This window comes from Leiobunum rupestre, chromosome 3 (assembly GCF_980474605.1).
Source record: "Leiobunum rupestre chromosome 3, qqLeiRupe1.1.hap1, whole genome shotgun sequence".
In the NCBI taxonomy this organism is placed as follows: Eukaryota; Metazoa; Arthropoda; class Arachnida; order Opiliones; family Sclerosomatidae; genus Leiobunum; species Leiobunum rupestre.
In genome coordinates, this window is record NC_143386.1 from 16,582,094 (window position 1) to 16,596,522 (window position 14,429).

Here is a 14,429-nt window from a genome sequence, read left to right on the forward strand (position 1 = left end):
TATTTCAGGCACTGTGTTGAAGACATACCTCACGTTAAGTTGGATCTAATAGACGACGAATCTGATGGTGAAGACATCCACGTTCAACGGCCGATTCCCCGAGAAGAAGATACACAAGGAGCACAGGGAGGTGCCACTACTGAAGATACGCAAGGAGCACAGGGAGGTGCCACTAATGAAGATACGCAAGGAGCACAGGGAGGTGCTACGAATCCAAAAGTTCCAGCGGGTTGGAACAGAACAGTTGTATACCGACAAACGGGTAACACAAAAGGACAAGCTGACATTTATTATTATTCACCAGACAGTACTAAATTACGTTCAAAGAATGAAGTTCTTAGTTATTTAAAGGAGACTTCTTTGCCAAATAAAATAGAAGAGTTTGATTTCTCAAGGTCCAATGTAACCGCATCTTTAATGGCTGATATCACGCAGGAAGATATTGACGTACAGTATCTTTGAGGCTCATAGTACGGATATACGTATTCCAAATAATTACTCGGAAGCTATGTCATCACCACAGAAGAATGACTGGCAACTGGCTATGAAAGAAGAGATGTCCACCTTGGCAGCGCGTGAAGTAACAAAGTTTGTTACAATTCCAAAAGAAAAGAAGATTATTGGCTGTAAATGGATTTACACTTTGAAGAAAAACCCTGATGGCCAGATCATCCGGTATAAAGCAAGGATTGTCGCTCCGGGTTTCAGCCAAAAGGCAGGGGTCGATTATGAAGACACTTTTTCACCCGTAATTGGATTTTCGCTTGTACACTTCTTTATTGCACTTTTCGTTATGGCACTGGGATGGGTGCATAGTCATTTGGACGTCAAAAACGCATATTTATATGGAACATTGGACCAAGAGATCTACATGAAGCAAATACCAGGATTTCAACAGGGAGATACCAGCACACATTGTTTAAAGCTTAAGAAAGCCCTTTATGGATTACAGCAGAGTGGACGATGCTGGTTTACGGAGCTGGACAGGGCTTTTACCACATTAGGCTTCAGGAAATTTCTAGGAGCTAACTGCATTTATTTTATACCATACAAAGCTGTGGTGCTCGTATATGTTGACGATCTGATTGTACTTGCCATTAACGATGAGGTCTTAAAGGAGGTTTATCTAAAGTTATCATTGAAATATGAATTGAAATGCTTGGGCCCGCTCCTGAAAGTTTTGGGCGTGGAGTTCATAATAAACCAAGAGGGAGATTTAAAGATGCATCAGGAGAGTTATATAAAGAAGATAGGAGAGCGTTTCAATATCAGGGCTGACACACCGATCAATTTACCAATGGTGGCTGGCACAGTTTTGTCAAAGGCAGATTGCCCAAAGACAGCGGAGGAACAGGAGGATATGAAGAGATATCCGTATAAATCTCTCATTGGTTCGTTACTTTATGTGGCATTACGGACAAAACCTGACATCCTGTTTGTAGTAACTGCACTATCACAGTATTCGAGTAATCCCGCTGATGTGTTTACAAAAGTACTTCATAGAACAGATTTTGATAATATGTTTCAAATGTTAAAATTAAGCAAGTAAATTTAACGAATTAATTATTGATTGTATATGGCAGTAGACAAGTTTTCATTTAAGTCAAATAGGGGGAGTGTTTGTAGGGTAGATGTAGATTTGCCATAAATGAAGTCCTAAAAAAAACATTGTCTGTTAAATCATGTTTCGGAAAGTTAACAACTCACTCTCTATTTTGGCACGGTTCAGTTGAGATACTAAATTCTTATGTAGTTTTATTTTAGTTATTTTAAATAAATATTTAGTTATGTTGAGTATATGTTCTTTATTGAGAGGTGGTATTATAACAAAATCAATTACAGTTTTTGTTCATTTTCTCGGTTTTGTATTTTTGGGCCACAAAGTGATATTCCCGTACGTTATCAAATCTATTACAGTTCTTGTTCATTTTCTAAGTGTTTTCTATTTTTGGGCCACTTTTTTTCTGGTTGAGATTAAAAGTATATACTTTATGCGTAAGGCTTGGTACTGTCCTCTAGGTCGCGCTATAGATGGCCCATCGCTTTTTTTAGTATGGGGTTGGGGAGGCGCTGCGCGCCCCCAGCGAAATGAGTGTGCGGCGCCGTCAGGCGCCTATACGGGGAATCTCAAAGTGCGTCAGGCGTCAATATGGGGAGTTTAGTATTAGAAAAACGTTACTAAACTCCTAAAATGACGCCTTTTTTCAAAGTTAAGTTGATTAAAAAATTATCATTTGCGGCCGCAAAAAAATTGGTTTAGTAATCTACCCGTCAAGTGCTACATTCTCCGCCACAAAAAAAAATACAAAAACATGGTAATTCCCTAAAATTACTACTTTTTAAAAATTAAGTTAATTAATTTAATTATCATTTGCGGCCCAAAAAAATAGTTTCGTAATCTACGCGTCAAGTGCTACATTCTCCACCAAGAAAAAACGAAATTACATGAGGCCGCTGTAGTGCAATTTTGCCGATTTTTTGAAGTTTCAAACATTTGGATGAATCAGCTGCATCAATACCAGGGGTTTGCTTCATATATATTTCGTGATATAAATATGCATTTTTAACATCAAGGTGTTCATGTACCCACCCAAATTTGACTGGGGTACATCCTTTAGCCACAAGCCCAGTAGTGTATAATATTCCCATTACTATCATATTTAATAGCATATACCCAGTGACAACCTATGATCTTTTTATCATGAGGTTTATTTACTATATCTGCACATCTCAACTATTTAGAGAATCCACTTCATCCTTCATCGCTTCTTGACATCTATCTTTTTGATCATAGACTATTGCTTATTGGTAGGTTTTCCGAATAATAATATAAGCACAATATGTTTTCAAGAGGTTCTTGTTCCATCATTGATAAATACTCTGACGATATTAAAAAGGGTTCTGTTTATCCTTTCAGTCACTCCATTCATGGCTGGCAAATATAAGTTAGTTCTCTCATGTTTTATGCAATCAGTGTTACAATATTCGGAGGATTCTCTTGAACAGTATTCAAGACCATTAGCTGTCCTAGTGGCCTTTATCTGCTTTCCGGTCTTTCGCTCAACTTGTTTCTTGGACATCTTCAAATAGTGCAAAGCTTCATTTTTTTTTATCTAAGGATATACATGTAAATAGCTACTTATTATCAATAAAGGCGATATAGTAACGGGCTCCCCTTAGCGAAACAACCGGTTAAGGACCCCAGACATCGGAATAAATGAGATCAAGTATATCTTTACTTTGGATTTCTTGAATTGGATTAAGTGACTGTTTGGTGCTCTTTGCCAATTCACATGAAATGCAATGGCCTAAATCACCCTTTAGTGGTACCAGGACCTTACATGCGAGGTCATATATTTTTGATCTGACTCATTCTGATGCCCCATGTGTTGCTGCCTAATTTCTAAATTACAGTTGTGTGGTCTACCTTGCTTTGCCTGATTAGCTGATTATTGCTCCAGATGTACCGTCACAGTCCAACATCGCATCCTCAAATCCAGTTCGGAAAATCCTTGTGTGCAAAAATTACACATTGATAATGGCGTTACAAATGCAAAAGTTCCAATTGGAAAACTTGCCAAAAACTTTGATCAAATCCTTAGTGATCCCATTATATCCTGCCTGGCCCATTAGCCATTGTGACATTAAATTTTGTCCCATCCCTGGGGTATAGATAGTGTCTTTAAACAAATAATACTACGTCCGACATTGGTCATTTGTATCCAAATGTGTTTTATTTTGTAATTTGTCTTTGACATGTTTATTTCTCCTAGTCAGTTAATGTATAATCATGTCACCTTTAAGAAGATAAAACGCTCAAAGTATACCGTGTATGATAGAGAAGGCTGTAATCAGAGCCATACGAAGTAAGAATACACTGGAACCGATTCACTCTGACAGTCTTTCTTTGCATAAATGGGTACTGCTCACACTACCCCCTAGTCCATTGGTTCCAAGGAATATTCATTTGTAGCCAACTGTGATCCAGATACTGTCATAACGTCATATGTGTTAAAAGCATTATTATTTTGTCAGGGAGCCCTGGTATCGATTCTGGTATACGCGACTTTTTGCTCGATGTCTAAAAGATCCTGGCTGTGCGCAACAAGGACACACTGGAGGAGACTTATTTCCAGAAGAATTTGTCTTTGGAACTCGAAATTAACCAAAATCCTTCAGTTTTTCACTGTCAATACTTCAGAATCTACTTTCTTGGAATGATAACCCATTCGCATTTAACCAGCTTCACTACTCAAAGCCATTTTAACTCTGGTAGTTGTGAAATTCTTCTCATCCCACACATACATCACCTTCACTATTGCTTCATAATCCATTGGGAACTCCTGAAACAGCTGATTAGCTATTTCATCATCCAGTACTGCTCTGCCTGCGTCTTTGAGTTGTCTTTCATTGTACTGCATCTTCATTGTAACAATTTTTTTTCCATAAAACAGAAATCCTCGCCTTTGATATGGGTTGGTACATTGATTCCAAGTATTCCCAGGTTTCTAGGGGTGTATGTGCACTTAGTAAATCTCTCGTTTAATACCGTAATAAAGATATCCCATGGTTGTAGGAGCCACAATAAACGCACCACATTTTTGTTCAACAATATGAATAATAAGTGTAACAACTTAATTAAAAAAAGGCTACTAGGGAGTTAGTATAAATAAAATCATAGGGCGAGACACCTGGCGACCAACTCTATAACTAGAAGATTAAACAAAGATATTCTCACCGTTTATTTCAAATAGATAGTGTAAAGAAACTGACGCACGTTTTTATCTTAACTGTGAAGAACCCGACTTTTACCCACAATTACTTCGTTCTCGTGAAATCTCCTTCATAAAGCTAGGCATGGACATGAGGCTCCGTCTCTAACTATTCGAGAGATTTAAGCTCGAAGTAGTTTGAGTCACGTCGCTGACGGTCTCCCCCCATTCTCGGAAATACCTTCTATTTATATAATACCTTCATCGAGAACGAACGCAACGGGGGGCAAGAGTAAGCACACAATTTATTTAAAATATGTCTTTTTTTAATTTACAAATTTGTTAAAACATTTATCAATCTTTTTATCTCAACAATATATATATTGTATGACGTTATGATTTCACTTATATATTAACACCAATATTTAATATCAGCGTATGTGCTGAAGCTAACGTTTTGAAGATCCTCCACGATCATTTCCTCTTATTCCCCTCTAGGTACGCCTTGTATCCTTCCTCTAGTTTTTTGTTTCCAACCTCTGCAGTCTGCAGATCTATGTCCAACCCGATAACAATTATAGTATGTTCCTGAAAAGACTCTTGGTTGAAGCTGTTGATTATCTTTGGTCTTATCTTCCATCTGCACTTTATTAGTTGATTGTGTCACATTCCGCAAGTAGCATTTGTTTAATCGGTTCAGGTTTAAACCTTGCGTCCTATTATTAATAAATATTTGCGACCAATGACTCATACAATGAAGGTAATGTCCCAATCAATTTATACACAATCTTGATCGGCTAGTCTTCCCAACATTTTCCAACTGTTTCTTTAAACTCTATACACCACTGATAAATACTACAAGCTTCCAATAATTTCATGCCATAAAATTATAATAATAATCAGCTAGGCTAATACTTTAAGTCATCAAGCAACTTTTTAAAGCCATTAATTCAGGTGGCTGGTAAGTAATGTTGATATTTGTGCTTGAGTTTTAGTTTCAAATACGTCCTCAAGTGTTGTCCAAAGATTACTCTGTTGTTGATTCTGTTATGATACTTCTCAATTCTTTAATCACCCCCGATGCAATTGAATAGGCCTTGGACTCTCATAATTTATACCGTTTTACTACTTCTATTTCTTTGCAAGTGCTTTCTATAGTTGAAACTAGGCATATTTCTAATCCTGTGTCACTCTCCCAAAGGTAGGGTGTGCGAGTACTTGATTATCATCGAGTACCCAACATTTTTTTAAGTCAGGTACCCGAACTAGTAACTCGATTAAGAAAAATGCCATACTCGTTGATTATCGAGTATTGAAAATTTACATACTCGGGTACAAGAATAAGCTACCTAGCTGAATTCGTTGGGTTATTATCTTTCCCATCATGTTCAGGTACTCAACTATTCAACGAGTATTTTACTAGTTTGTGTTTCCACCACAATATTTTCTGATATTAACCATGATTTAACAGTAAAAACCATTTAACCCCTTCTTTCCATGACCTTGAGAGAAAGTACAGTTGCCTTTCGACAATCACACCTAAGTGCGGCTGTGCGATTATGAAATTCTTCGTTCAACTAGTGTTAAGTTTAAGTTTTGGTTTTGTGGTCACATTGACTTTTCTTCTCCTTGAGTTCGAATGGCAGTTGGGCATCTTTGGCGCCGTTAGGCTTAAGTTACTTGGGTATCAATTTATTAGTTTAAATGTTTAATACAGAGTTTTAAATGGTTAATTCATTTATATCATTTTTTAGTATTTTTACCCATATAGTCTAGTACTGATACTTGATAATAAAACACATTTATTATTTAAGTACTCTGAGCGTGCCGTTTTTCTTTACTTTTCAATTACCTGAAAACAAAACCAGATTGAGTACCCGAACGTTTTTCTTAAATACTTGACTACTCGAATAAGGAATTTTTTGGGTGACTCGATTAACAGACTGATCAAAATTCAACACAAGGGGTTGCCCTATAAGTATTAGTTGCATGGGTCATAATTTAATCAAGTCAACTTAGCCACTTGCCCCATCATTAATACAGCATGCATTGCCATCCACCATCTTCTTTCAGGACTAAGGTCAGCCGTCCAAGGTCATATATATCTGTATGGCAACCTTGATAAACCCGTATATATGAAACAAATGCCAGGGTATACCAAGGCAGATCCTACTCGATACTATCTAAGTCTCCAAAAATCACTATGGATTACCACAAAGTGGCAGACAGTGGTTTCGAGAACTCGACAAAAGTTTCACTAACTTGGGATTTTCCAATTTGAGAGGCACGAATTGTATTTATTACATACCGTTCAAAATTATCCTTATGGTTTAAGTTGACGACCTCATAGTGTTGGCTAAAGATAGTAGCTGCATTAAAGAAACGCATTATATATTGCCCACAAAGTACCACATAAAATGTCTGACCAATTCGTAAACTATTGGGAGTCATGTTCGAATTCAAGGAAGAAACCTTAAGTTACATCAACCATCCTATATCAACAAAATAGGGATGAAATTTGGAATATGCCTGGAACAACCTGCGAGCTTACCAATGGTACATAACACCATATTGACAAATATGGATTGTTCAGTCACGGAAAAAGATAAGGCTCTCATGACAAATGTTCCGCATCGTGCTTTGGTTGGATGTTTGATGTTCGTCGCAAAGAGGACACGCCCGGACATTCTATTTTCGGTAATTGCATTATCGAAATTCAACTCAAATCCCGGACATACTCATTGGTATAGACTATGACTATTTACTCACAACAGCAAATCATGGACTAGTGTATCAATATGTGAAGAATCCAGAGTTAGTGATATACAGTGATAGCGATTGGGGAGCAGATAGAGATACCAGACGTTCTCATTGCAGTTATGTTGCTTATCTTGAAAAAACACCAGTGTCATGGAGATCCATGAAACAGAAGTCTGTGGCGCTCTCTACGACAGAGGCTGAGTATGTTGCTTTGACTGAGGCTATAAAGGAACTTTTATGCTTGCAGCCGATTATCGATGAGCTTAAAACTTTTAATGTACATATTGACAAACCCTTAGTATTACGTGATAACCAATCAGCTATCGCATTTTCCAAAAATAGTATCGAAAACCAACGCACAAACCATATTGACTGACGATACCACTTCATAAGAGAAAATATTGATAAAGACATTACCTTACAATATGTAAAAACCTCAAATCATGTTGCAGATATCCTAACGGAAACCCTCAACAAAACTGTTATTTAAATTGGGTAATTTTTATAGAATATTCATGATCGATTAATGGTTATAGAGTAACGTTTAACTTATTGTAAGTTCATGCTGTTTATGTTAAAGAGGGGGAGTGAAATAGGGGGAGCCCTTAGCTTTAACAGAACTCGAGTTACTATATATCGCCACTAGGGAGCTCCAGTACATAATGCATATATTGAATTCTACCCTGAACTCACTCTCTCTAACTATAGCCCACATAAGAGGCACCTTTATTTTAGTTTGTTTTATTATCATTTATTTTGTTATTATTAACGCATTAAACTATTAATTTATGGATACTCGATAGTTTAATTATTTAACCCACTTCAACAGTCATCAAACGAAACGTTTAGTACTCCACCACCTATTTCATCTTGCGCAATGGCCAAAAACAACATACATTTTTTTTTGAAAAGTGGCAACATAAAAGCGAATAACAAGAGGTAAGTTCTGTAACAAGTTTCTGGTACCACTTTAGAGTGTAGTTTGAGGGGATGGGTGGTTGGGTAGAGCCCAACCTAAAACTTTGACCAGCAGTCCATTATGCTTAATTACTTTTTGAGATATGCTATATTCTTTACGTACGAACCTATTAGTCATTCTACTATAATTTTGACTTTAACATTAGAAAAAAACTCACCCATTGAGCAAGGCATGATCCCAAATTTGAATTACTTAAGTAGTTTTTCAGGCATCCCAAAACTAAGGTAACATGTGTCGAGTCTTTGCTGAAACAAAATATAAGAGAAGATCAAACAATGGCTATCTGATGAAAAACAGACCCAAAGACTATGCTAGGAATATTCTTTAATTTCTACTATTATCGAAGGCTAGATGATGCTCCTACAGAAGCATAAACCGTAAACTTCTTCCCTCTGAAATAACCAAAGCAGCCCAGCATATGTTTTCTGAAATTCTGACACTATTGAATCGCCCGACGGTGACGTTTCCCCTTGCCATTCTCGTACCAGGGAAACTCGACCATGAACTACAATCATTCTGCCTTAGTAGAACTAAATACAGTCTTGCTTTGTAGAGTTAAAAAAATTAAATATACTAGTTTTATTGGGCATAACTAATTTGATGAGCTGGTATTTGTTTCGTGTAATGAATCTTCTTTTAAACATTCGCAATTTCATTTTAGTCTATAGACTTAACAAAATATTAAAAATAGCATAAAATTTATGATTTTATAGAACCATTTCAGAATTATATGATAAAATAGAAACTATTTTAGCCAAAAAATTCATCTGCCCAGCTTACTGACAATTTATAAGAGGCCAACTATTGCTTCCAACAAAAACTCCACAGAGAACTTTCCCATTATTGCCACTATCATAAGTTTACCAAGAATATATTATAACAAGCCTTACCTACTGGATTTAGGATAAAAGAGACCCATTAAAATGGCCCATAACTATGGTAACACTTACAGTGATGTAATGAGCCTCATTATTGTTGGTTTCAGTAAGAACGAATCTTCATTCTTATCATACACTGCAATCATCAGTTCAAGGACCTATTTAAAACAAATCAACATTACTAAAATTAATTTATTAAACTTCTTTACTTACTTAGTCTTCACAAATGGTTTAGACTGTGAACTAGTCTTATAACTAACATGGCCATGATGGCCGCCTTTACATGGGGGCAAATGGGCCTAGGGACGCTATGCCTGGAAGCAGTGTTCCTAAAATGTCACTTTTTTAGAATATAGGCCGGGTCACTGGTAAATAGTGACAAATAATGGCAAATTTGACAAATAATGGCAAATTTGACAAATAATGGCATTTAATGACAAATAGGGAAAAAAAATTTTACTCTTAGAACACTATTTGCTAGAACTTTTAGCAATGAAGAAAATAAAAGGTTTAATTTTTTTTAAATGTTTCAATCATCTCATTAATCATCTGCCAAACATTTTATATATTTATGCGAAAAATATACAAAATAGCCCCATTATTGGCAACCCCGCATACTATAATTACAAAAATAGCCTAAAAATGTTTTTATGGTATTTCATATGAAAAATTTGTTAGTATTTTTACTTTTTCTATTATTTGCCAGTATATGTCAATTTAACGTATTGTCACTAAAAATCATTATTTGCCATGACACTTTTTGCCACAATTTGCCACAATAAATGTCAGGTGGTATTTACCACCCCGGAACACTGCCCGGAAGCTGAAGTGGTTGTATTGATTTGCTAATGGGAAACCCAATGCTAAAAATACGGCGGGACAGTGTTTGAAAAAGAGGCAGATAATAAAAGGTGGTATAAAAAATCAGAATATTTATATAGAATATTTACCCTGAATGAGACAATTGATAAAAACTAAAAAAGTCAAATACTTCAGGTTTTATTTCGGGCAAATGTTAATACCAGACGCTTAAATCATTTTAATGTGAAGATATGCAAATTCACCTAAAACATACCATTACTACTAGGTTGGTTTGTAGATGATGAACAGTGTCATAATAGCAACAAAGTGCTCGTTGAAGCTTCCGCTGACTTTGGAGCTCATGTTGGACATATTTGAACTTAACTAAATAAAAGAAATCTGAATAAGATATAATTCCTAAAATTGCCATAATATAAAACTACGATTAAGACGAATCCTCAAAATAGCAGAAGTTTTATAACTAGTAAAAGGCATTGAAATTTTAAGATTTGGCAATTGAAATGACATTGCAAAATGCATTTCAATATAATGCCAATTGGTGTTATGGATTTTTTGAATACAGTACAGTAGTTTCAAGTTTGAATTGATAATGGAAATTATTCTATAAAGAGTAACTGTCAGCCTTCGTAGTTTTTTTTTGGCCAATGAAATGCATAAGAAACAAGTTATGCATTCCTCGGCTCACTTATTGCATTTAAATGAAATTTATAGAAGAATAACATACCCATTTCTGATAAGAGTAAAATAATCTTTGGCACTAGGTTTGTTTGACAATCAGTGTCCTTGTACAGCATCAGCTCAACCAACGATGTTATAAGGCATGAAAAATCTGTGGTTGAGTTGAAAAAAAGGCATGTCCCTTGTTCTACTTTTTGCTATGAGGGTAAGGAAAAATTTAATACAGACTATACTGATGTTAAGTTTGAGATTCCCAATATAGATAGAAGCCAAAAGTTTATAATATATCTCTTACTAGATCCATCTATGCCTTTAAAATAAATCATGTACCTTCACAAGCCACAAGCACTTTATAAATAGCACAATTTTAACAACTAATTGTAGAAGCATACAAGGCGCGCCACACCCCAAAATTTATCGCATGTATTAATTACCTAGCAGCGTAAAATTTCAAAATTAAAATAAAAAACAAACGCGTGCTCACAGCTGGGGCCAGGTTGGCACAGTCAGAACGAAAATGTATCTGAGGGGTACAATATTATATGCTTGCCAAACCAAAATTAAAAGGCTATGCAATTATGCATGCCTATAACCAGTGAAAACATTCGTTTCTCCGAAAAATTCTAGTGAAATTATTTGATAGGTGTTCTAAGTGTTACACCTCCCTCGGATCCTAGGTATGTCTATCAAAAGGGCCAATCTACTGAGACTACTCTTCATGGCATTATTAATTGCCTTAAACGTGCAATTGAGTTCAAAGAATTAGCGCTAGCTGTTTTTCTGAACCTCGAGGAGCTTTAGATAAAGTCTCTAAGGCTACTAAGCAATGTGGTATCAATGATACGTTGTTTCTATGGATCAATTCTGTTGACTGATTGGTCAAGACAGTCTTCTTGCTTGACGAATCACTGAGGGTCACCACTAGCCGGGGCTGCCCCTCTTACCCCTGCTGTGGTGCCTGGTTGAGAACAAACTATTGGTGAGGCTAAACTGGGACAGCTTTCGTGGCTTTGGTTATGCCGACAATGTTGAGATGATTATTACTGGGAAATTCAAAGGAACCATTTCGACCAGTACCGGGGCAAGACTGTTCAGGTTTTCTTGGACAGCCAGGCTGCCCTTAAGGCTCTTAATCAGTTTAGTATTACCTCTAAGCTTGTTCTTAGCTGTTTGGATCTACTTTCAGAACTGGGCACCCATAATAGGGTTCAACTCTATTGGGTGCCTGGTTATAGGGGCTTCATGGTAATGAAAGGGCCAAGAAGGGTGCAATACCCAATGGCCTAGCTGGTTCGCAGCCATGTGCAGGCCAAGGAGTTTATCCCTGTACCTTCTAAGAAAAGAGCAACAGAGTTGCTCTCGCTCTCTACGAGTAGTAACAGGGTGGTTACGGGTGTATTTTTAGGTCACTGCCAGCTTAATAGTCATATGCATCTGACTGGCATCAATGAGAGTCCTATGTGCACGGCAGGCCTTGCAAAGGAGGAAACTTCCTCTCATGTCCTTTTGTGTTTGCGATTTTTACGTGGCTCAAAGGTTTGATCATCTTGGTGTGCACAGGCTGGAAACGAGCGATCTTTCCAATATCAAACCGAAGCAAATCTTGAGCTTCATTTCGGAGACTGGGCTTTTCCATGTCTAAAAGGCTGGGGTTGCACAATGGACCTCTGATCGAAGTGCTAGGTTGGGCTTGACCAAACCCCTACTACTAATAATAATAATAATAATAATAATAATAATAATAATAATAATAACACTTAAATTGGAATGTCTGAGGAAGATTATGGTAGCCCAAATTATTTTCTCAGAGAAAAGAGCGTGGTTTAAAATGGAGATTTTCAATCGCAATGTGTTAACTTGGCGCATCCCTTCCATAAACTGCAACCTTGAATCTCTACGTGGTGTTAGAGGAATCCTTCATGCTGGTCAACTAAGGCTCTTCTTCTTAAGTCAAGGTGTAAGGTATCAATGCTGAAGCCTGAATGGTACCAGGGAATCGAAAATACTTTATCACTTAACATCTCCTCGGGTAACCTGGATAAACCCCTTTGTAGCAAGCCTTCAAACCGTTCACTTTCCTCCATACTCGTGGGATCTTTCATGGATTCCATAAACAAACGAAAACCAAAACCAAGCTCAAAATGGGCAATGGCCTGCTTCCAGCAGCACCCAGCTTGATGGAGTCATTCTCGAATATTTCCCGACCCTCTAAAACAGCGCAACGCAATGAACGGCGTAAGACTGCAAAGCTTGCCAAGTAGGAGGTTCAGTCACCCTCGAAGGGCCAAGTAACCCCTTCATTTAAGATGGTCAGGTCGGAGGATCTCCAATCCCTCCCCTGGTTCTTCCCAATCTGCGGCCAAAAAGGCTAAGGAGCCTTTGCCTCCTATGTCCTACAATGACGCAGTAGGGTTGCTTGAGATGGCTTTCTGAAAAACCCTATCACAGAGGAGGAATTGGACAACGTTCAGCGTTGGATTCTTGAGAGAGTTGATGGGACACCTTCGGCTGAGCTTCTTTCTCTCACCAGGAATTTCCACATGGCTGGAGGTGCCATTACCTGCCTCTGTAGGGATGCCCAAACTGGGAGTGGTTACGGAAAGCCTTTGACCAGAATGACTGTTTTGGAGGGCACCAAGTTTTTAGTTATAAAAGCTAGTTAACTACCGAACCCAGTCAAGTTCGCCTTCAGGACAAAGGATAACTGTACGAAAAATTTAGAAGTACTCCTAAAGAGGTTGTACCTTAACAACAAGCTCAATACGGGCCATTGTAAAGTAGTCAATTATGTCTGTGACAAGAACTTCATCCACTGGATTAGTCTGTCGCAGCCTTGAAAGAGGCAGCGTTTTCTGCTTACACAGGGGTGGATAGGGGGACTTTTAAAGTCCTTAAAAATCCAAACACCCCAGCGAAGCCTGAAGTCAGGCAGAGATTTCTGCAATTTGCCTCTGTGCTGACTTAAGAAGTATCGGAGCAAGATTGTCCAGATTTTCTCAAAAAGCCAGGCTTCCCTTTAGGCACTTTATCAGTTTAGTATCAATTCTAAGCTGTTTGGAACTCCTTTATGAACTAGGCACCCACAAAGGGTTCAAATAACTCTATTGGGTGCCTGGTCATAGGGGGAATCATGGTAATGAAAGGGCCGATACTCTGGCCAGGAAGCTGCGGAATCTAGGTTCTTTGGTACTGAACCGGCTATAACAATACCCAAGGGCCTGGTTCGTAACCACCGGAGGTCTCTCATCAGAATTCCCTACGCCAGCGTCCACAAGCCCAGACAGGTGACAAAGCCAGCATGGGTAGTAGAACCCTACTACTGATGGTCGCACCCTCGACGCAAGCCATTCAACCCAGCAGAAGGTCCAACCCGCCACTTCGCACACAGCAGTGGGATTGAGAGCGGATGCTCTAGCAAATCCGGCCGACACCCCACCTATGAAGGTAGTCAAACCCTTTGGAGAGAGCTCCTAAAGGGGAACGACGAGCACACAGCAGCCCAAGTAACCCGGCACAGCTGGCACCGGAGATCCCGGTGGACTACAAAAGGCCGGGAAACAGGACCGCCGTGCCCTCATACGGAGGCCCGCCGCCCCACAG

At 38.1% G+C, this 14,429-nt stretch overlaps 1 protein-coding gene across 1 annotated transcript in view; it reads right to left on the reverse strand.

Moving 5' to 3' along the window:
- The window catches only part of LOC149949695 (uncharacterized), a 60,388-nt gene that overhangs the window by 37,099 nt on the left and 8,860 nt on the right, over positions 1–14,429 (reverse strand). Inside the window, exons 4-7 of the mRNA XM_090169274.1 lie at positions 10,876–11,026; positions 10,405–10,514; positions 9,402–9,487; positions 8,609–8,696 (exon numbers count right to left, since the gene is read on the reverse strand). Of these exons, the coding sequence (XP_090025400.1) occupies positions 8,609–8,696; positions 9,402–9,487; positions 10,405–10,514; positions 10,876–11,026 (435 nt within the window). The remainder of the gene's footprint in view (positions 1–8,608; positions 8,697–9,401; positions 9,488–10,404; positions 10,515–10,875; positions 11,027–14,429) is intronic.